Source organism: Lontra canadensis, unplaced genomic scaffold, assembly GCF_010015895.1.
Source record: "Lontra canadensis isolate GAN:19392208 unplaced genomic scaffold, GSC_riverotter_1.0 scaffold109, whole genome shotgun sequence".
Taxonomy (NCBI): Eukaryota; Metazoa; Chordata; class Mammalia; order Carnivora; family Mustelidae; genus Lontra; species Lontra canadensis.
In genome coordinates, this window is record NW_022631103.1 from 4,580,151 (window position 1) to 4,604,097 (window position 23,947).

At 35.1% G+C, this 23,947-nt stretch overlaps 1 protein-coding gene and 1 non-coding gene across 2 annotated transcripts in view; both read left to right on the forward strand.

Moving 5' to 3' along the window:
* The window catches only part of HOOK1 (hook microtubule tethering protein 1), a 50,872-nt gene that overhangs the window by 7,898 nt on the left and 19,027 nt on the right, over positions 1–23,947 (forward strand). The window contains exons 4-9 of the mRNA XM_032839774.1: positions 6,324–6,396; positions 9,558–9,608; positions 10,815–10,947; positions 17,492–17,559; positions 19,143–19,205; positions 21,036–21,148. Of these exons, the coding sequence (XP_032695665.1) occupies positions 6,324–6,396; positions 9,558–9,608; positions 10,815–10,947; positions 17,492–17,559; positions 19,143–19,205; positions 21,036–21,148 (501 nt within the window). The remainder of the gene's footprint in view (positions 1–6,323; positions 6,397–9,557; positions 9,609–10,814; positions 10,948–17,491; positions 17,560–19,142; positions 19,206–21,035; positions 21,149–23,947) is intronic.
* LOC116856423 lies at positions 19,906–20,033 on the forward strand. The gene has a single exon (XR_004380580.1). It is a non-coding gene; the product is annotated as a U6atac minor spliceosomal RNA (small nuclear RNA).

The window sequence follows — 23,947 nt, forward strand, 5'->3', positions numbered from 1 at the left end:
AGAGATAATTGAAATATAAAGACTGGATTTGGAAAATACTAAATTTTAAAATCTATACTTGAATTAAAAGTAGATCTTCTATAACTCTACCAATAATAAAATGAGGTTTAAAAGAAAGTTGAAGTCACAAATATTGAGGAATCTTAACTAATAATTCTGTTTGGGTTAGACCCATTAGGTATAATCATATAGTATCAAAAGCTCTTAAGTCCATTATTTCCCAATTTTTGCCAAACGTTGTGCAAGGATTATGATTACGATTATAACATCTGCAATAGGAGCTCTACACCTTGTAGGAACAAATGGAGCCAATTTATTAATTGATAGTCATATTGATTTTGTACTTGCTTACTTTTATAATAATCCTTCAATGAGATGAGAATCCTACCTCTGCCACTTGTTTTATAGCCAGAGATTGATTATTTAATTGTTGCCATCGTTTTGTCAAGGTTTGTTGTGATTGAGGTTGAAAACCCTGTAGGTGGATTTCTCACCCTCAGAAAAACAACTTAAAATGTCAAAATTCTAGTTACTTGGCATCTTCAACATGATGTAATTTAAATAGACAGATTTTTTGGTTAACTCAAGATTAACACATTAAGAGACAAACTTAACATGTTAACATTTTTTGGGTAGTCATTCTAAAATATGCCTTCCTCCCCTGTTTTCTTAAAAATGGTTCTTAAACATTTTTTTTATTTATACCCTGATTAGTTTCAAAGTGATTTCATTGGTCAGAAGGAAGCATTCTGGATATTGACTTGGGAAAAGTCCTCATTGTTTTTTGTTGTTAGAATGTGCACCTTGCCTTTTCTCATTGCAGTGTGTTGTGGGTTTTGGTGTAGATGCAGCTACATTGTGGTTGATATGGACTGTAAGGCTGGTATGCATTCTTTGATTCAACAGTGCCATCCAAAGCTCTTATTTATATGTGTTGTGGTGGCTCTGATAGCTTTTCTACTGTAACATAATGGAAGAGACCTGTTTTTGCCAAGATGTGATACAGTGGCTCTTTGACTCCCTATACTTTAGCACTGTACCTAATGTGTAGAGTAGGGCCAATTCAAATTTAAAGTCTACCCTTTATCACCAACTCATTTTCCATAATCTATCTGGTGGATTCTGCAGTCACTGCTGATCCTCTGTCTCTCTGATTTTCCTTTTTTTTTTGTTTTCTTTTTTGTCTCTTATTGTCTACTAATACTTCTCTCCAAAAATAATATAATAGTCAACCCATTAGAAAGCTCTCTTTTTTCATAAAACATAAGACTGGCCTAAAATTGATCGAAACCTCTTTTTTTGCTTTGTTTGGCTGTTTTTGCATGTACTTAGCTGTCTAAGCCTCCTTATCATTTAAGGAATATTTAAAATTTATTTTTCTTTTTCAGTTCCTTTCTTGTTTTGTTCCTTTCCAGAAGTCTGGATTTGGATAGTGAAACTTGGAAGCATACATTTTTTTCCTAGTTGGATCAGTCTCTCATATTCCTGCTAAAAGGGCACATTTTACCATATTTCTTTGAACACTTCAAGCACTTTGTATATGTTACAGTTTATTATGTACTGCATTGATTGCTACTGTGACTCGTATCAAATCACATCAAAGTTGTTACCGAAGATGAGAAGGGAAATTTTGCTTTCTAAGGAAGTAGCAGGATTAAATGAGTAATTCTTTTATTATTCACCTGAGGCAGGTATGCTAAAGAATAAGGTCATAAAATCAATGCCCGGGACACCCAGGTGGCACATTTGGTTACGTGTCTGACTCTTGATTTTGGCTCAGGTCCTGATCTCAGGGCCATGAGATCTAGTGCCACATAAACATCTGCACTCAGCATGGAGTCTGTTTAAGATTCTCTCTCTCTCTCCTCTGACCCCCTCCCCCCATGCTGGCTCACTGCCCCCAAAAAAGAAATCTTTAAAAAAAAGAAATTCAGTGCCCAAACTGTGTAACTTAGACATGGGAATCATGGACTTATCGTTAGGGTTCTACAAGTCCCTAATTATTATCTCTGGTCTGAGTACATAATCTGTGTATATCTCTTTTTAAAATATATGTAGATCTTTAAAAAGCACATGAGGAAAAACTGTAACTACAACTGCATTAGTTTCCTAGGGTTTGCATAACAAAGTGCCACAGAGTAGGTGGCTTAAAACAACAAAAATTTCTTCTCTCATAATTCTGGAGGCTAGAAGTCCTAAATCAAGATATTGGCTGGGCCATCTTCTCTCCAAAGCCTGTAGAGGAGGATCATTCCTTCTTCCAGCTTCTGGGTGTCCCCGCCCCAGCAAAGCTGTAATCTCTTGTCTCTTCTCCATGTGTCTGTCTTCCCTCTCTGTCTGTATGTCCTCTCCTCTTCTTAGAAGGACACCAGTCATATTGGATTAGGGCCTACCCCTAATTTAGTTTGACCTCATCTTAATTTGATTATGTCCGCAGTGACCCTATTTCCAAATAAGGTCACATTCACAGGTGTCAGGGGGTAGGAGATGAACATATCTTTTTGGAGACACAATTCAACCCACTAGAACTATAAATATTATAGCATGTGACTTCCCCTAAAAGGCTTAATTTGGCCACTTTAAACTATAGATAACTTCTCTGCTTGTTTCTTTTGCCTTTGACTAGACATTTTTGCTAGAGCAAAAAGAGTGAGACAAGAATATAGAAACCTAGAGACCTCAAGTACCATGTACTTGTTAGTTCATTCATTTATTCAGCAGATATTTGAGCATTTGAAATGAGAAATCCTGATAGCCAACATCTGAGTATTTATTAAACTATAAAACATTGTTATATACCCTATACAGATGTTATTTCATTTAGTTCTTACTGTTCTGTGAGGTACTCAGATATTCTTCAGTCTATACATGAAGCAGAGGTTAAAGTCAAAGAATAAGGTAATTATCTGAATCCCTGGATTTGCGTAGCTTTGGCCTGACTCTAACACCAGTGCTTGCATTCAGCTGTAATCATTGAAATCTGGTATCTTGAACCTCTCCTGATAGATTTTTACTTTGAGGTCTTAATACATAAAAGGCCAGATGCACATGCATCTGTACAGATCACAGTCTGATGTGTTAAGCAAGTAGCCTTTTGATTATTCAAGAAGCAAAGTGTCAGGGTGTCTGTTGAAGCAAAACAACTATGTTGTGTATAGTAACCCACAGGTGTTAATTACTGCCTGTATGTAGTTGGTTAAAGTGTTGAAGACAAATACCATCATGGAGTTAAAAAATAATTTTTATATTGATTCTTAGTTTTTTTTTTATAAAACAGTTTATCCATATTTTGCTTTCTCAGTCTTATGTCCCCTTATTGGGTGTCCCTTGAGTTTCACTGAAGTTCTGGGAAATATGAGAAAAGGAGCTAAATGTTAGGGCCAAGAGTCTAGTTAAGACATGTAGATGTGGCAATACAAAAAAGCAAAAGAAGGATATGTCCAGAGAGTTATGAGGTTGCATATGAAGTTTAATACTGGGAGAGATTGGCTGCCTTTACAATTGTTTAAGGACAAATCATTCATAAGAAAAGAAAGCAGGATATATATATATATATATATTTTTTTTTTTAAGATTTCATTTATTTATTTATTAAAGATTTTATTTTATTTACTTGACAGAGATCACAAGTAGGCAGAGAGGCAGGCAGAGAGAGGAGGAAGCAGGCTCCCCGCTGAGCAGAGATCCCGATGCAGGTCTCTGTCCCAGGACCCTGGGATCATGACCTGAGCCGAAGGCAGAGGCTTTAACCCGCTGAGCCACCCAGGCGTCCCATGGAGATATATTTTTATGGGGAAGTTAGAAAGCATTTTTCAGTGTATTTTACACTGAATGTTTGTATCCATTCCAAATGTGTGTGTTGAAGCCCTAACCCCTACTGTAGTTGTACTGGAGATGGGGCCTCTGAAAAATAATAAAGGTTAAAGGTCACAAGAGTGGGGCCCTGATCTGATAGGATTATGATCCTTATAGAAGAGACATTAGAGAGCTCACTCGTGTGAGTATACCAAGAAGAGGTCATGTGATCAGTCTGTGAGATGGCTGCCACCTATAAGCCTAGAGAAGAGACCTGAGAGTGAAACCTACCTTGCTAGCATCTTAATCTTGAACTTTTAGCTTCCAGAACTGTGGGAAATAAATTCTGGTTGTGTAAGCCACTTAGTTTGTGGGCTTTGTTACAGAATTTTGAGCAGACTAAGATGCAGGGCTGGAGTTGATTTGGAGTAGAAAAAAAGACAAAGAGAAACATAAGCTAAAAGGAGGAAAGCTAGAAGAGGTTGTGTTGAGATCCATTTTCTAGAGATAATTAAAGAATTATATATGAAGATATCTTTCAGGTCAGTTAGAAGACTGGTTTAGTAGTCAGTGTTCTCCAGAGAAATAGAATCAATAAAACGTGGACATATACAATAGGATGTGTACACATACATAGTGGTGAGAGATGTTTGTATTTAGGAATTGGCTCACATCATTGTGGAGGCTGGCAAGTTCAAAATTCACAGGTCAGGCCAGCAGGCCAGAGATTTAGAGAAGAGCTGATATTGTTAACTAGAGTCCACAGACAATCTATTGCAAGCGTTTACTCCTTCTTGAGGGAGGTTATTCTATTTCTTCAACTGATTGGATGAGGTCCACCCACATCATGGAGGGTAATGTGTTTTATTTAAAGTCCACTGATTTGAATGATAATCTTATCTAAAAAATATTTTCATAGCCACATCCAAGCATGTTTGAACAAAAAATGGCCTAGCCAAGTTGATACATAAAAGTAACCATCACAACTGGGTTACTTACCTATTTTACTTATCTGGTGTCAAAAGAAAGAATTTGCTTTGATACCATTTTGACTCATTACTAAATGGATCAGACTTTTTAGGTAAATACTTGGTTAGAAATATAACATTTATACATCTAGCCAAATTATTATGGTAATTGTAGAACTAGCATCTGGGAGAGGCTAATTCACTCGAAAGAAAATGGGTACAGATTCCACATACATCAGTTAGAAATGGTGAAGACATTTTTGGTTACCCCAATCGGAAGTGCTGTCCTCTGTATTAGAGCATCTGAGGCAGAATGATTTCTGAAAGGCTAGGAACTGTGTTCTAGTTCCAGCTTTACAAATTAAAGCATTGGAAAAGAATCCTTTAATTTCATCCCTCACTTTTGTTGACTTATATGTAAAGTAAAAATTTAGATGAGACTTTGAAGACCTTGGCTAGTACTGTTACTCTGTTTATAGTGTTTGTTTAACCCTCACAGCATTTTTCACATTCTCTTATAGCATTTCTCACATTATCCTTTGAGTATAGTTTTTGTGCTCTTTTTTTCTTTCACTCTGACAGCTGTTTCCGTAAGAGTCATTATTCATCTTCATATTAATCTTGCTCAATTGCTTACTCAGATCAAACATCCAAATATTTGTTTAGAGTATGTATGATCTATTAGCACAGGTCACTATAGCCAAATGTTATTCTTTAAAATCTAAGAAATCAATTTAGCAATTCTTTGTCTTGCCATTCCATATTAATATGACTTAGCTTTACAAGTTTAAAGATTTTTATTTATTTATTTGACAGACAGAGATTACAAGCAGACAGAGGAGATAGGCAGAGAGAGAGGAGGAAGCAGGCTCCCTGTCAAGCAGAGAGCCCGATGCGGGGCTCGATCCCAGGACCCTGGGACCATGACCTGAGCAGAAGGCAGAGGCTTTAACCCACTGAGCCACCCAGGCGCCCCAGCTTTACAAGTTTAAAACTAAATTTGTCCTTGTAGATTTCGCATTACACTTATTCTACTCAATTACAATCAAATAGATTTATTTTGGACTTTGCCATGTACTAGTATCACTTTAGGAAAATCACTTATCTTTTCTCATCTTGTTCCCTGAAGAGTAAGTTTGAGGATAATCATAATCAACCCTTTGCCACTTACTATGATATTGAAATGTTGCACTATGGAAAAACAGCAAACACAGTGCTTGATGCAGAGTAGGCACATTAAAAATGTTAGTTTTCTTCTTTTTTTCCCCCTCTAGGATTGGGACTTTTACATCTGCCTGCCACCAGAGTATCTAATATGACATACTTAGTAAATGTTTATTAAATTGAAAATGTTAATGAATTAAGTAATTTATTATGAGAAATTATAAAAGAAATCCTTAGGAATCACTAAAAATTCAGTGGATTCATTTAAATAATATTTATTATTCTTATTAAGGGGAGGCTTTAGGATATAAAATATTGTTATAACATAATATTTAATTTGGTAGTTTCTATGTAACAAAAACATTTTAATGTTTTCCATTTGTATTTTTGTTTCAGTGATGTAGCTTGGTTCAATGAATCTTGGTTAAGCCGAATTAAAGAGGATATTGGTGACAACTGGAGAATAAAGGTATGCAGAATAAGTAGTAGAAGCACTTAATCCAAACAGTAATTTTAAAATTAACACTAAGATCAATTAAATCTTTTTAAATAAATTAACCTAAGGGTGCATTTTATTGTGTACAGTTTGAGTTTTGACACATGTATATTCCTATGTAACTACCATTGTAAGTAGATGTGGAACATTTCCATTAACCCAAAACATGCACTTATATGCGTCTTCCCAGTTAATCCCCACTCCTCACTTGGTCCATGGATCTGCTTTCTGTCACTATAGATTTCTAGAGTTCCATATAAATGGAATCAGACATATATTCTTTGTTACTCTTTTTGTCTGGCATTTTTCACTCACTCATGTTTTTGAGACTCATCCATGTTGCCTGTGTTAGGAATTCTTTCCTCCCCACCACCCCCCGAGTAGTGTTTCAGTACATTGATACACCACAGTTCGCCTACCCGTTCACCTACTGATGGATCTTGGAATCGTTTCTGTGTTTACCTACTTTGGGTATAATTGCAAGGACATATACCTCATTGTTCTTGAGTAAATTCCTGAATGTGATTGTGTCCCATCATATAGGTATATATTTAACCTTCTAAGAAACTACCAGATGGGATTTTCCATTTCTTCTTTGGTCAGTTTTGTTGTGTCTTGTAGGGCATTTGTGTGTTTCATTTAGGTTATCCAATTTGTTGACATATAGTTGTTCTCAACTATTTTGCTAATAATATATGTTAATGACTATGATCTTTAGTGATATATCTTCTTTCTCTACTGATGTTGGCAATTTATGTCTTGCCTTTTTTTTTTCTTGATAAGTTTGGCTTGACATTTTTCAAGTTTATTTGGTTTCTTTTTAAGAACTAGCTTTTGTTTTCTATTCCATAGATTTCCTCTCTGTATTATTTCCTTTCCTCTACTTACATATTCTTTTATTTCTTGTGTCTTAAAGTGGGAAATGAAATCATAAGTTTTGTCTTTTATTTTCCTAATATTAAACATTGCCTTACACATCCCACACATTTTGACATACTGTGTTTCTGTTTTCTTTCAGTTCAAAATTATTCATTTCCCATGGGGTTTCTTTCAACCCACAGGTAGATTAGAAGTAGGTATTTCAAATTGTAAATATTTGAGGATTTTTAAGGTACTTTTCTTGTATTTATTTATTTCTAATTTAATTCAATTTTTGTTTGAGAACATAACTCTATATTGAGAAATTCTTTTACCTTTATTGAGACTTATTTTATGACCTAACATATGGTCTGTCTGGGTACTGTTCTTTGTGTACCTGAAAACAACATGTATTCTGCAGATGGATTATGTTAAATGTAATGATAGTACTATTGCCTCTTTTATATCTTTATTGATTTTTCTGGCTGATTATTCTATCAGTTATGGAAGAGGAGTCCTTAAATCTCTAATAATGATTATGGATTTGTTGATTTCTCCTTTCAGTTCTGCTAACTTTTAAATCATATGATTTGAATCTCTGTTGTTAAGTTTATATACATTAATTTTTAAATGTCTTCTTGATGAATGAATCTATCATTATCAATGGCCTTTTGTTATCCCCAGCAATCTTTGTTCTGAAGTCCTAATTTGTCATATATTAAATTAATAATTAAAATTAAATTTTATTATTTTTTGCTTTAGTGTATCTTTTTTTAATTCTTTTAATCTATCTTTATATTAGGTCTTTCGTGTAGATGCCTAACAGTTGAGTCTTCCTTTTTTATCTAGAGACATCTCTATTTTTTTCTTTAAGAAAAAGAGAATCTTCCATTTCTCTTCTTATATTCCTGTTTTCATTTAAATCCATGAACATTTTGAACTAGCAGTTTTAACATTATTGTCTTCTTATTCTTTCATCTCTCATTTCTTCGCACATTTCTATTGACTGAGTTTTCTCCTTATGATCCACATTTTCTTGTTTCTTCACATGTGTAGTAGTTTTTATTGGGTGCTAGACAGTATGAATTTCATTGTTGAGCACTGAATTTTGTGTTTTCCTTAAAGGATGTTTGACTTTGTTCTTGCAGGCTGGTAAGATACTTGGTGAATTGGTTTGATCCTTCCAAAGCTTTGAGAGTTAGGAGACAGATCTAGATTTATTTTTCCTCTAGGGCTAGATTAGACCAATTACCAGGGTGTGACCTTTCTGGGTCTTTAGTGAGTGCTTGTGGAGGCAGATAGTCTCTTCACTCTGACTGGTGGGAATTTCAATGTTTTGTGGCCCTGTGTAATCTCTGGGAATTGTTCCACTTAAATTTCCTTGAATTGTTTTTTCTTGGGAGTTATTCTTGACTGGGAAAAAAAATGAAAAAAAAGTGAAATTATTTTTGTTTAATCTCAATGAGTTTCACCCATGCACATGTGAATTGGTATTCAGCTGAAAGTGACAAACCACTATGCAGATTTCTGAAGCATTTTCTCTCCATAGTGCTTACCTCTTTATTTGTCTGCCCTGCAAATTCTAACTCCCTTGACCTTCCTGAACTTCTGATGTCTATCTCCTCAACTCAGCGAGAACATTAGGCTTTGTTTAGTTTCTACCACTTTATTTCATGGAATGAAAATTGTCTCCCGAGAGAAATCTTGGACTAGAGTTGGGCTCATCTTTTTTGTTTTTCTTCTCTCAGAAATTAGAGTTCCACAGTGTCTAGTGGGTAAAGCTTGGAAAACATTGTTCCTTGCATTTTGTCCTGTTTTCTGTTGTTTGTGTCAAGAGAATAAGTAGAAACCCTGTTACTCACTCATAACTTGGAGATGGAGGTGCTCATAGCTAAATCTTTAAAGTTGGTACTCTACTGCAGCTCACTTTAAGTAGAACTACTCTGGTTAACCTACTTAAAGCTCACTTTAAGTAGAACTACTCTGGTTAAAGTACTCTGGTTAACCTAACTACTCTGGTTAACTTTTTAATGAGCTAAAAAAAAAAAAAAAAGGTTAACCTACAGAAGCATGAAGACATTTTTAATCAAACTTTGATCAAAGATTTCATGTTTAAAAATATCATATGCTTGTATTTATAAAACTCTAATATATGTTTTTTTGTTGTCATTTTTATGAGGCCAGAGTTTGTATTTGTCTTTCACCTTGGCATAAATTTTCTTTCATTACTAATTTGAAATAACTTATTGAATTCTTACTCTTTTTTCCCCCACTAGGCTAGTAATTTAAAGAAGGTACTTCAAGGAATTATGAGTTATTACAGTGAGGTATGAAAAATATCTGACTTTGTTTAAATACAGAATGCTATATGATATTTATATTGACACCAAAAAAAATAACCTGGATTTTTGTTTATAACATCTTACTAAAATGTAATTCATAATTAGAATATATTGTTTTTTTGCTATTTTCAGAACACTCAAATTTTGTGAACATGAACAGGCTTAAACATAATATATCGATTTGTAAAATAATGTTGCTTCTATATTAATACTTTTGATATTTGTTATTTTCTCCAAGAGAATTACCTTCATTTCTAAATGATTTGATTTTATGCAATGCTATAAAGTAGACTTTATAATTAAATTGAAGTTTTTCCTATGGAAAGTATTATTTTGACATTTCTTCTCAATGCAAATAGCAGCAAAAGTATACTGTGAAATTATGCTTTTGTGCAAGTAAATTAGGAAAAAGGCAAAATGAAAGTAGTATTAGTGTCACTTCAGATAGTACTATTCAAGTAGGTTTTTTTTTCTTATTCAGTACCATAACAAGTTCTCCAGTATGATTATTTGATATGAGAACGCTTATTGCTTATGTTTGAAAACTTTTGGTTTGCTTTTGCCATCAAAAGACCTGGTTTCTATTTTTTAAAGTTGTCACATATTTATACTTGTAATTTTTTCCAGTAATTTTAAGACTGAAATTTTTCAACCTATTAATGCCTCAAACTCATTTTAGACCTATTTTAATGCCAAGAAAACTTTTTAATGAGCTAAAAAAAAAAAAAAAAAAAAAGGAAAGATAAAGCCAGGAAACATTAATCCAGTTAGATTTGCTGTTTTTGCTGTTCATTTGCAAGTGTGATGGTTTATATTGTGGTTTTCTATTAATCAGTCATGCACCAAAATATGCTTATCTTTCAGCTTAACATAAATCTGTTTATTTTTGGAAAGGCCTAAATTTTGTCATAAAAGATCAGTCTAGGGCTTTCTTAATCCCTCTGATGGTGGGATCAAAGGATATTGGATGTAAAACCATTTTAGTTGTTGTTGGTTGGTTACTCAAAATTCTGGGATGCTGCTTGAGCTTTGCTAACTGGTCTTAGTCAATAATTATGGATTTATCAATTAATTTATCTGAGCCATTTCACGATCCTATTTTTAATTTGTTTTCCTTGTAATAATTAAAGGTAATAAATTCTTTGTAGTCTACAGAAATGAGTGATCTAATTTATTGTCTCAATACTGCAGTTTTTGGGGCAGCAGATTTCTGAAGAACTTATCCCTGATTTAAACCAAATAACTGAATGTTCGGATTCTGTGGAGCTTGGGAGATTGCTCCAGCTTATTTTAGGTTGTGCAGTCAATTGTGAAAAGAAGCAAGGTAAGTGAATTTCAATCAATTCAAAGTTTATTTGGGGAAGTTTGCTTTCTAGAAACAACCTACATTGTTATAGAAAGTAGCACAACAATTTACTATTGTATCTTGTCACAGAGCACCTGGAAATGTAACCCAGGAGATCTTAAGCCTAGCCCAGTTCTATCATTAAAAAGCCACAAATCTTGAGTATTCTATTAGTACCTGGATTCTGAGATTTATAGTCAGTGACCGAATTAAATGTGTTTTAGTTTAATTAATTTACTTTTATATTCAGTGCTTAGGACTTAGTGGGTATTCAGTAAAAATTTTACTTATTTATCTGATATGTTTTTCTGTTTCACATGTAAGAAGCTTAGGTTGATTCAGATTTTTGTAAATAAATATGCAGATACTAAATTATAATCCAGGCCTCTTCGAGTGATACTCTGCTCTTTTCCGAAGAATGCCTGTCTAGTGTATCCTCCAGTTAAGCAGTCTGATGACCTAAATGGAATCGGTATATTCTAGTGGTAGATACAAACGGTGTGATCCATATCCTTATGAGTACAAAAGATCCATTTTGGTTGGCTGTAGTGAAGTGATGAACTGAACAGACCAAGATTTACTTCCCTCAGGGCTTACATCAGGCTGGGTGGTGAGATTTTTGATGCTGATGTTTTTTGAATGGGCAGACATACCTGGTCTTAGTATGGTCTTAGTACATCACCTTTATAAGAATATGTTGGGTACTTAAGTTTGTATAGTACTTTAAACCAGGACCTTAGAAGACAAATTCAGTCTAACTAATGAAGTAAGAGTATGAGACAGGCTAAATTCAGTAAGAACAAATTTAGGACAGAGAAAAAGAAAACGAATGAAATTAATTTCTTGTTGCTAAAAAAGAACAAGGATTGGGTATCAGAAAACTTCGGTATTAGTCCATCTCTGTCATCAGCTAGCTATTTTTTTTTCCCTAGGGCAGGTGTTTTTCGATAGGCGTTTATTTTTCACTTAGAGGTAGTGTCAAAGATCTATATATTGGGTTTTTCCCCACAAAAGAAGGAGAATTTGCTCATGGTCAATGTCCATAAATGTTTAATTACATATTGACAATAGCAATTAATTTATGAATCTAGAATTTTTCTGTTCTTATCCTTCTTATTTTTTTATTTAATTAATGCTTCATTTCTATTTCAGTTACTGGTTATTTATAACCTATTTTTGTTTAATTTTATTTTTATTTTATTTTTTATTTTTATTGACGTATTGTTGACATTCATTAGTTTCAGGTGCATAATAAATTGGTTTGACAATTCTGTACATGACTCAGAGCTCACCAGGAGAAGTTTAGTTACCATCTATCAGCATACAGTGTGATTGCAGTATTATTTAATGTATTCCCTACACTCTACTTTCGAGCGCTGTGACTCATTTATTTTATGAGGGGGACTTTGTACCGTTTAATCCCTTCTGTCTGCTTAACCCATCCTCTCGCTCACCCCTTCTCTGACAACCACCAGCTGGTGCTGGGTTGAGGAGTTCGTTTGTTCTGTTCTGTTCTGTTCTCTTCCGGTTTGGTTTAGATTCCGCACGTAAGTGAAATCATACGGTATTTGTCTTTGTGTGACTTACCTCACTTACCATTATGCCTTTTGGATCCATCCATGTGGTTGAAAATGCCAGATCTCATTCTTCTTTTAGGACTAAGTAATACTCCGTTACGTGTGTGTGTGTGTGCTACATCTTCTCTGTTCATCTATTGACAGACGTTTGGGCTGCTTTCATATCTTGGCTATGATAAATAATGCTGCAAGTAAACACAGGGGTGCATATATCTTTTTGATTTAGTGTTTCGGTTTTCTTTGGGTAAATACCCAACAGTGGAACTACGGGATCATGTGGAATTTCTCTTTGTTTTTGAGAAACCTCCATACTGTCATCCATGTTGACTGCACCAATTTGTAGTCCTATCAGTAGTACACGAGTGTTCCTTTTTCTCCACATCCTCACCAACACTTGTTTCTTGTGTTTTTTATTTTAGCCATTCTGACTGTTGTGAGGTAGTATCTCATTGTGCTTTTGATTTACATTTCTGTGATGACTAGTGTTGTTAATCATCTTTTCATGTATCTGATGGCCATTTGTATTTATTTTCTGGAAAAGTGTTCAGGCCCTCTGTTCATTCTTTAATGAGAATGTTTGTACTTTTGGTGTTGAGTTGTAGGAGTTTTTTGCATATTTTGTATATTAACCCCTTATTGGATACATCACTTACAAATATCTTCTCTTGTTTAGTAGGTTGCCTTTTCGTTTTGTTGATGGCTTCCTTTGCTATGGAAATGCTTTTGTTTTTGTACAGTCCCAGTAGTTTGTTTTTGCTTATGTTTCGCTTGGCTGAGGAGACATATCCATAAATATGTTGCTAAGTCCAAGAGATTACAGCCTATGTGTTCTCTTAGGAATTTTATGGTTTTAGGTCTTCAATCCATTTTGAGTTTATTTTTGTGTATGGTGTAAGAAAGGGGTCCAGTTTCATTATTTCACATGTAGCTGTCTAGTTTCCCCAGAATCACTTATTGAAGAAACTGTCTTTACTCCATTGTATATTCTTGCCTCCTTTGTCATAGATTAATTGGCCATAGGGGTGTGGGTTTATTTCTAGGCTCTGTAGCCTTTTGCATTGATCTATGTGTCTGTTGTTAAGCCAGTACCAGACTATTTTGATTACTACATCTTTGTAGTATGTCTTGAAATCTGGGATTCTGATACCTCCAGCCTTCTTTTTTCTCAAGATTTCTTTGGATATTCAAGGTTTCTAGTGATTCCATAGCGTTTTAGGTTTATTTGTTTTACTTCTGTGAATAATGCTGTTGGTATTTTGATAGGGATTGCAATGAATCTAGATGGCTTTGGGTATTATGGACATTTTAACAGTATTAATTCTTTCAGTCTGTGAGTATGGTATATCTTTCTGTTGGTTTGTGTCATCTTCAATTTCTTTCATCAATTTCTTAAAGATTTCAGAATATAAGTCTTTCACTTCCTTGGTTAAATTTATTCCTAGGTATTTTATTTTGGTGCAATTGTAAGTGGGATTTTCTTTTTTTTTTTTTTTTTTAAAGATTTTATTTATTTATTTGACAGACAGAGATCACAAGTAGACAGAGAGGCAGGCAGAGAGAGAGAGAGGGAAGCAGGCTCCCTGCTGAGCAGAGAGCCCGATGCGGGACTCGATCCCAGGACCCTGAGATCATGACCTGAGCCGAAGGCAGCGGCTTAACCCACTGAGCCACCCAGGCGCCCTGTAAGTGGGATTTTCTTAATATCTGTTCCTGCTACTTCATTATTAGTATATAGAAACAAAACAGATTTCTATATATTAATTTTGTATCCTGCAATTTTACTGAATTTATTTATTCTGATAGTTTTTTGGTAGAATCATTAGTGTTTTCCATATATAGTAGCATGTCATCTGCAAATAGTAACAGGTTAACTTCTTCTTTACCACTTTAGGTGCCTTTTATTTCCTTTCTTGTCTGCTTGTTACAGTGAGGACTTCCAGTACTATGTCAAATAAAAGTAGTGAGAATGGAAATCCTTATCTTGATATTGATCTTGAGGAAAAACTTTGTTTTACCATTAAGCATGATGTTACCTGTGGGATTTTTAGATATGTCCTTTATTATGTTGCAATACGTTCTCTCTAAACCTACTTTGTTGAGGGTTTTTATCATGAGTGAATATTGTACTTTGTCAAACGATTTTCTGCATCTGTTGAGATGATCGCATGGTTTTTATCCTTCCTCTTGTTGATGTGATGTATCACATTGATTTGTGACTACTGTACCATCTTTGGGTGCCTGGAATAAAGCTCACTTAATCATGGTGAATGTTCCTTTTAATGTGTTATTGAATGTGGTTTGCTAATATATATATATTTTTTGCATATTCTTTTTTTTTTTAATTTCTTTTCAGTGTAACAGTATTCATTGTTTTTGCACCACACCCAGTGCTCCATGCAATCCATGCCCTCTCCAGTACCCACCACCTGGTTCCCCCAACCTCCCACCCCCACCCCTTCAAAGCCCTCAGATTGTTTTTCAGAGTCCATAGTCTCTCATGGTTCACCTTCCAATTTCCCTCAGCTCCCTTCTCCTCTCCATCTCCCCTTGTCCTCCATGCTATTTGTTATGCTCCACAAATAAGTGAAACCGTATGATAATTGACTCTCTCTGCTTGACTTATTTCACTCAGCATAATCTCCTCCAGTCCTGTCCATGTTGATACAAAAGTTGGGTATTCATCCTTTCTGATGGAGGCATAATACTCCATAGTGTATATGGACCACATCTTCCTTATCCATTCGTCCATTGAAGGGCATCTTGGTTTTTTCCACAGTTTGGCGACCGTGGCCATTGCTGTGGTTTGCTAATGTTTTGTTGAGAATTTTTGCATCTACGAACATCGGAGATATTGACCTCTAATTTTCTTTTTTTGTAGTGTCTCTCTCTGGTTTTGATATCAAGGTCATGCTGGCCTCATAGAATGAATTTGGAAGTTTTCCTCCTATTTTTTTTGGAATAGTTTGATAAGAATAGGTATTAACTACTCTTTAAATGTTTGGTAGAATTTACCTGTGAAGCCAGCTTGTTTTGGATGTTTGTTAATTGGAAGTTATTTTTTTTTATTACTGATTCAGTTTCATTACTTAGAATAGGTCTGTTTAAATTTTTTTATTTCTTCCTGATTCCATTTTGAAAAATTGTATGTTTCTAGGAATTTATCCATTCATTTCTTACAAGTTGTCTAATATATTGGCATATAATTTTTCAAAATATTCTCTTGTAATTCTTTGTATTTCTGTGGTTGTCAGTTACTGTTTCTCCTTCTTCGTTTCTGATTTTTAAAAATTTTTTAAAAAATTTTATTTATTTATTAGAAAGAGAGAGAGAGAATGAGAGGGGAGAAGGTCAGAGGGAGAAGCAGACTCCCCATGGATCTGGGAGCCCGATGTGGGACTCGATCCTGGGACTCTGGGATCATGACCTGAGCTGAAGGCAGTTGGTTAACCAACTGAGCCACCCAGGCGGCCCATTTCTGATTTTATTTATTTGAGTTGACTCTGTTTTTCTTGATGAAACTGGTTAAAGGCTTCTCCATTTTATGTTTTTAAATCAACTTATGGTTTCATTGATTATTTCTATGGTTTTTTAGCGTCTTTTTTTTTTCACTCCAATCTTTATTATTTCCTTTCTTCAACTATCTTTGGCTTTTGTTTACTCTTCCTTTCCTAGTTTCTTTAGGTATACTGTTAAGTTGCTTGAGACTTGTTTCTTGAGGTGGGCCTGGTTCACTATAAACTTCCATCTTACAACTGCTTTTGCTGTATTCCAAAGATTTTGGACTGTTGTGTTTTGGTTACCGTTGTGTCTCCATGTATTTTTTTTTTTATTTCCTCTGATTCTTTGTTAACCCATTGATAGTTGAATAGCATGTTGTTTAGCCTCCTTGTATGTGTGTTCTTTTCCTTTCTTTCTTTCTTTTTTTTTTTTTTTTAACACATCTTTATACATTTTAGGGAGAATTGAGTTCAAAATGATTCCAAGGTATAGCAACAATCTCAGTTTTGAAAGAGTGAATTTGTTTGGCTAGTAGTACCCGGTTTATCTTGATGGGGGGAAAAATAATTTTTTTTGAAGGTTTTAGCAGGCTTGAAACACTCCATTTTCCAGAAAATCCAGTTAAAGGAAACAGTTGCATCTCTGTCCTTTCTCTACTTAATTCTTCCCCTTTCCCAACCACTCCCTACTTAGTGGTCAGGTGCATACCAGAATCTATCAGAATCTTTGTCCGGTTCTTGGCTTTACAAATAAAAGAAAGACAGAGAACTTTCAGAAGTTTTCCAGAAGAATTATTAAAACAATAAAAGCTTTTGAAAATAGTAAGGTTTTTTTTTTTTAAATTTGGAATTTTTTGGAAATTGTTTTAGCTGGAGAACGTAATTGTAGTGGATTATGCAAATTTATGAAATATGCAAAAATATGAAACTTTTTTTCTTATGGTTCCTCATTTCTTATTGGGACAGAATCAACTTACTGCCTGTGTGTGGTAAGGCATAGATGAGGCTTGATGAATATCGAGCACGCGTTTAAGGAGGTTATATAAGTCCCTTCTTTAAAAGCCTTCCTGAAATGAACTAAGTAGGTGATAAAATGTAACTTTCTAGGCCGAAGATTTAGGAATTCACTTAATATGTATGGATTCATCCTGTAATACTGAATATCTAACAACAGGGAGGAAATTGTCATAATTGTTTTAAGATTATAATTTCTTCTCTCTCTTCCTTATAAGAAAATTAGAGGATTCTTCTTTATGAAAAATAAAATGTTTAAGAATATGAATATTTTTAGTTCTGATTATCTGATTTTAATGGACATATTTCTTGTGGAAAAATACTTACATAAAGAAGTGTGTATAATAAATGAATTTTTATGCTGTTAATTGAATGACTAAAGTTCCATGGGTAAAGATTAGATTTTTATCAGATTTGTTTGTTTTTGAATCACAGAACATATTCAAAATATAATGACACTGGAAGAATCTGTTCAACATGTGGTCATGACTGCTATTCAAGAGGTAAGTTTTTATTTTGTTTACATATATATGAAAATCCTTAACCAAATGACACAAAATTTTTCACATAAGTCTTATGGATGTATGTTTTTCTATTTGTACAAACTTGCCCCTTGCGGCAGGTTTACTTATCTTAAGCTAGTGTGTCTTCTTTCTTTTCTTTACCTAGAATATCTTAAAAAGACTTCAAGCCCAATTTTAGTTCTTCCGTATTTTAAAAGATTATAATGTTAGGTTCCCTTAGATAACTTCACCTAAGCAGGATAAATAACCTCTAACCAGAAAAGAATTTTTATTTCTTCTTTTTTCCCTGCCAATGAGAACAGTCTTTTTCAAAATGGTAAAGCATGTGTGTAAATATATCTTGTGTTCATTTTCAGAACGTTAATACTGTGAGCAAATAATGGTGGGTGATATGTTTGGAAGCGAGGTAGCCTGGGTTCAAGGCAGTCCAGTTGTATAAAGTCATCCAGAAGGATTCAGTATTCACATGGTACATGTTGATTCTTAACATCAGCCTGAAAGACTGAGATGATGTAGAATGCAGAAGAAACCTAGGGATTAGGGAGGGCAAGCATAGTTTGGCAGGGGCATGGTTTGGAGGGAGACCTCTCGCAGGAAGTTAGTTTGTGTGCTTTGAGTTTGCATTGTTGGCTTGAATTTAAAGCATCACAACCATAAATTTGCCTTTCAGGTGCAAAAATGTTATTTTTTATAGGTTCCGTTTTTCTCATATAATTGTAATTCCTACTTTTTTTTTTTGAAGATTTTATTTATTTATTTGACAGAGATCACAAGTAGGCAGAGAGGCAGGCAGAGAGAGAGGGAAGCAAGCAGGCTTCTTGCTGAGCAGAGAGCCTGATGTGAGGCTCCGTCCCAGGACCCTGGGACCATGACCTGAGCCAAAAGCAGAGGCTTTAACCCACTGAGCCACCCAGGTGCCCTGTAATTCCTCCTTTAAAAATGACTTCTCATGGGGCGCCTGGGTGGCTCAGTGGGTTAAAGCCTCTGCTTTCGGCTCAGGTCATGGTCTCAGGGTCCTGGGATCGAGCCCCGCATCGGGCTCTCTGCTCAGCAGGGAGCCTGCTTCCTCCTCTCTCTCTCTCTCTGCCTGCCTCTCTGCCTACTTGTGATCTTTGTCTGTCAAATAAATAAATAAAATCTTTAAAAAAAAAAAAAAAGACTTCTCAGATTAGGAATTTTACCATATCACTCATTTAAAGGCAGTATTTTAAAAGTGTTATTTTATGGAAGAATCTTTATTATTATTATTATTTTTTATCAATTTTATTTAGTAGTTCATCTTTTAGAACTTAGATTGTAATTTTTAAATATATAGGTGTTTTAAATATATTTCTGTATTTCAAGTACACTTTACTTCTGATGTGTTCACTGATGTAACAGTTGAACATTGTGTTATTTAACTTAAGCCTCTAATAAAATTTTTATTTGAACAATATTCTAAGGTTCATCAAATTATGACAAAGGAAAACTAACTAAAACATCTTACTCTCCTTTCAAGTAAGCCTATTTTTACTTCATAACATCTCTTTATTGTACTTAAGTTTACTATTTTAATTTCCTAGTTGATGAGTAAAGAAATATTGAGCTCTCCTATGAATGATGCTGTTGGAGAATTAGAGCAACAGGTGAGTATCTCAGTAATTGGGGAAAATGTTGAAAACAGTCATACAATTGCTTGGCCAATTAATATCATAAGGCTTTCATTGGAGAACATTTAGAAAAATATTTTTCTCCATGAAATTTAGGTTGTTTATTCTGTAATATCTCAGCTGAATATTATTATGCATTCCTTCATGACTGCAAGTAGTGTTGGTCTCCAGAATTTTTTATGCTCATATTCAAAGAGTTGAGTGACATTGAACTTTTCTTCTGAAACTTGTAATACATATGTGGCTCATTCTAGATGGTTACACTGTTAATAGTAGACAATGTAAAAATTCTGCTGATTTCTAATTTATCTAATAAGTTAACATAATTTTTGTCTTGTTGAAGAAACAGCGCCAAGACCCTGTGCTCAGGGCTCTTTTCCCTGGTTCTATGACATGCCTGTTTCACTTGGGCAAAAAGGCAATCTCCTCTGAAATGTAACCCAACCTGGGTTGTAGGGGAAAGGGTATAATGACAGGCAAATGATCTAGTGCTATTTCTGTTATATTTTTGAACATCTGTTTTTCATGAGTATCACCTCTCTCTCATGAAATATTTCAAAACTTTTTCTATGAAATTTTTACTTGAATTTAAACATACCGTGTTTTTTCTAAATTTTTTTGTGATGAAATTAAACAATATCCTCTAATATGCTGTGGTTTAAAGATTTCATAAGGAGTGTTCTGTGAAAGGGGAGGAGGTTAGCACTTCCTTTGACAAGGGTGGAGGAGGCCCATGGGCATGATAGCACACAACATAGTTAAGGCTTTGCCACCTATTTCATAGCATCTGAGCATCGTTTCATTGTTGTTATTGAATCATTATGTTGTATACTTGAAACTAATATGATAGTGTATGTTAATGATATTTCAGTTTTTAAAAAATGCACATTGAACCAAAAAATTTTTTTTCATTAAGATTTATATAAAATTTTATTTCTGTGGGACTGTGGCCTTAAACATTAATGAGACTGTGTGAATATTATTGACAGAAAAACAACATTGAGACTCAGTTGTTAATAGGTGAATTTTTAAAAAGTTTTTATTTAAAGTCCAGTTAGTTAACATACTGTCTAATATTGGTCTCAGGTGTACAGTATAGTGATTCAGCAGTTCCATACACCACCCGGTGCTCATCATGACAAGTGCCCTCCTTACTCCCCATGGCCTATTTCACCCATCCCCCAACCCATTTCCCATCTGGTAACCATCAGCTTGTTCTCTATAGCTAACTTATAAAATTCAAAGAACAAATAATCCAATTAAAAAATGAGCAGAAGACATGAATAGACATTTTTCCAAAGCAGACATTCAGATGCCCAGCAGACACATGAGAATATGTTCAACATCACTGATCATCAGTGAGATGCAAATCAAAACTATAATGAATGCCTTCTTTACTGCTACATCCATACAGTTGAGCACTGTTGAGAAAAGTACAGCCATTTGTTTGAATATAAATGCATGATTTCCATCCACAGTTAGCCCTTCACCATTGTTCTGTACTAATCAACACCTCCCATTACCCAAACAGCTATTTCACACAACCGTCTATTTGCATAAGGCCACTACCTTAAAATGTTCCTGCCGACCCTGAGTAGTCAGTTATTTATTGAGTGTCCCCTATGTGCCAGAGACACTGTGCTCAGTCCTTTTCCTATATTGTGTAATTGGCCTGGTAACCCTAGAAAGTTTCAAATGGAGACTTGTTAATACATTTGCGTAACCATGTTTAATATAGTGTGTATACGTCTATTCAATTTGTGTCAAAACACGTCTTCTTAAGAATCAGGACATTTTGTGTTTCAGCTTAAAAGGGCATTGGAAGAACTTCAAGAAGCACTAGCAGAAAAAGAAGAGCTGAGGCAAAGATGCCAAGAACTAGATATGCAGGTGCGGAAAAGAACCTGTCTGAGAAAAAGGTCCTCTTTGTGAAGGTTTTATTGTAAATAATTCACCGGTAACATGTTTTGGAGGTGGGGTTCCATTTCATGGAGGGCAAATTTAAAGTATTTGTTACACGTTTGAATATTCAAGTATGAATTTCATAATTATTTTTCTCTAAGAGTTGAAAATTGCTAACTTTACTCCTTTGAGGAAATCATTTTAATTGTAGAATTTCAGGTATTTATATGAGCCTTTAGGTTCTTTCGTAAAAAGAAGAAATTAACATACCAACTGCAGAGAGTGTGAATATATAAGTGAGGTCATTTATGGAAGTATTTAAAAAGTGCTTGGAACCCCCCCCATAAATGCGAGTACCAAGTAAGTTTTGCTAACATGCATGTATCTGAACATGTGTATATAATTCTTGAGTTCATATGCACATATGTGTTGGCAAAATAAACTTACTCTGAGAAACAGTAGTTAGTAGTGGGGTAGATTGTCAAACCAGCCCACTTAGACCAGGCCATGCTACTAGCTGATTGTGTCCTCTCAGGCAAATTACTTAATTTCTTTATAGTTTAGTTTTCTCTTTTGAGAAATGATATGATGATAGTATATATCTCCAGAGTGATTATGAGGATTAAATGAGTTAATATATGTCAAGCACTTAGAGCAGGACCTGACACACGTAAGTGCTATGTGTGTTTGCATGTATTGTTATTGTTAAATGAAAATGCATATGCAAAAGTTATGCAGTAAGTCTTGAAAAATTATGCAAAAGGGTAGATATACCATCATAATATGCTGTATATAAATTGCATGTTTTTGTTCAAATAATGAGTTACATAAATAATTTTACTCTCTGCAAAGTATGAAGACAAGGAACAAGGAACAAGGAACAACTCACTTCTCACCCTTTGCTTCTTTCAGTTTTCTTTCACTGGACTGAGGAGGAGTGACTAAGAGCCTAGGGGACCGGACTCCCTTTTTAAAAAAAAAATTGTTTTTTTTAAGATTTTATTTATTGACACAGAAAAGAGATCACAAGCAGAGAGAGTGGCAGGCAAGGGAGAGGGAGAAGCATGCTCTCTGCTGAGCAGAGACCCTGATGTGGGGCTCGATCCCAGGACCCCAGGATCATGACCTGAACCAAAGACAGATGCTTAACCGACTGAGCCACCCGGGCTGACTCCTGATAAAAACAAAGGCTGTAGAGCTACATACTGCATTAGGGGAATGGTCTGAGGCCTAAAGAAATGCCTTCGTGGGAATGAGATACACTTTTCACACCCTGGTAGAAGGTATTTAAACCTCAGACATGAGAACATAGCTCAGGTGTTACAAAAAAACATTGCCTGTCGCCTCAGCTCACCCACCTCCTTCCCTAACCATTCACAAGGCTGTAGAATGGTGTGGAGGGAAAACAGTCCCAACGATAACTTAGAAGAGAAGATATACTGGAACTTTGGTACAGTAGAGAGGGTGTCCAGGAAGTCTTCAACTACACTGAAAATATAGGGTGTCTTAAATGCCACTGAAGCATGATTTAGATGAAAAGAATAAAAGTATGGCATTGGTGCAAACATTTCAGGTTAAAGAGCATGTAAAAGACTTTAGCCAAGCTTAGGAAATAAACTTTGCTTCATGTTTTGTAACAATTTCATAGGAACACATCAGTAAAATAGACTAGGTGGTAGAACAACAAAGTGAGGTTTAAAAAGAAGTTGTAGATTTGTAGAAACAAATCATTGAATAATGTTGAACACCAGGCTTTATCCTAGGTAAGATATTGAACTTCAAGAATAAAGGGGAATAAGTACCTAGTCACTCAGGTTGAGAAGGCACACTGCCCGCGAAGACAAAATCAGTCTCCCCTACGAATTGAATGCCAGAGTATGGAAGTGCGGTATCTGCAGAGTGTCTAGGCAAGGAAGCAGCCCTGCACCTGGACAGAGTTCAGATGCAGACTCACGAGCCCTTTTTTTTTTTTTTTTTTAAAGATTTTATTTATTTGACAGAGAGAGATCACAAGTAGAGAGAGAGAGAGAGAGGAGGAAGCAGGCTCACTGCCTAGCAGAGAGCCCGATGTGGGACTCGATCCCAGGACCCTGAGATCATGACCTGAGCCGAAGGCAGAGGCTTAACCCACTGAGCCACCCAGGCACCCCAAGACCACCCTACTTAAGAATGTTTGGATCAACCAGGAAATCAAAGAAGAACTTAAACAATTCATTTAAACCAACAAGAATGAAAACACATTAGTCCAAAACCTATGGGATACAGCAAAGGCAGTCCTAAGGGGGAAATACATAGCCATCCAAGCCTCCCTCAAAAACGTAAAAAAAATCCAGAATGCACAAGCTCTCTTTACACCTTAAAGAACTGGAAAACCAACAACAGATTAAGCCATCCCCATGCACAAGAAGGGAAATAATCAAGATTAGAGCAGAGATCATTGAGTTAGAAAATAGAGATACAGTAAAACACATCAATGAAACTAGAAGCTGATTCTTTGAAAGAATCAATGAGCTCAATAAACCACTGGCCAAACTAATCCAAAAGAAAAGGGAGAAGACCCAAGTTAATAAAATTATGAATGAAAGGGGAGAGATCACGACTTTATTATCAACAGTTACATGCCAATAAGTTAAGCAACCTAGAAAAAATGTATGCATAAACTTATACACTTCCCAGACTGAATCAGGAAGAAATTAACAACCCGAATCTAGTAATGAGACTGAAGCAATGATCCAAAACCTCCCAAAAAACAAGAGCCCAGGACCTGACGGATTCCCTGGGGAATTCTACCAAACATTCAAAGAAGAAATAATACC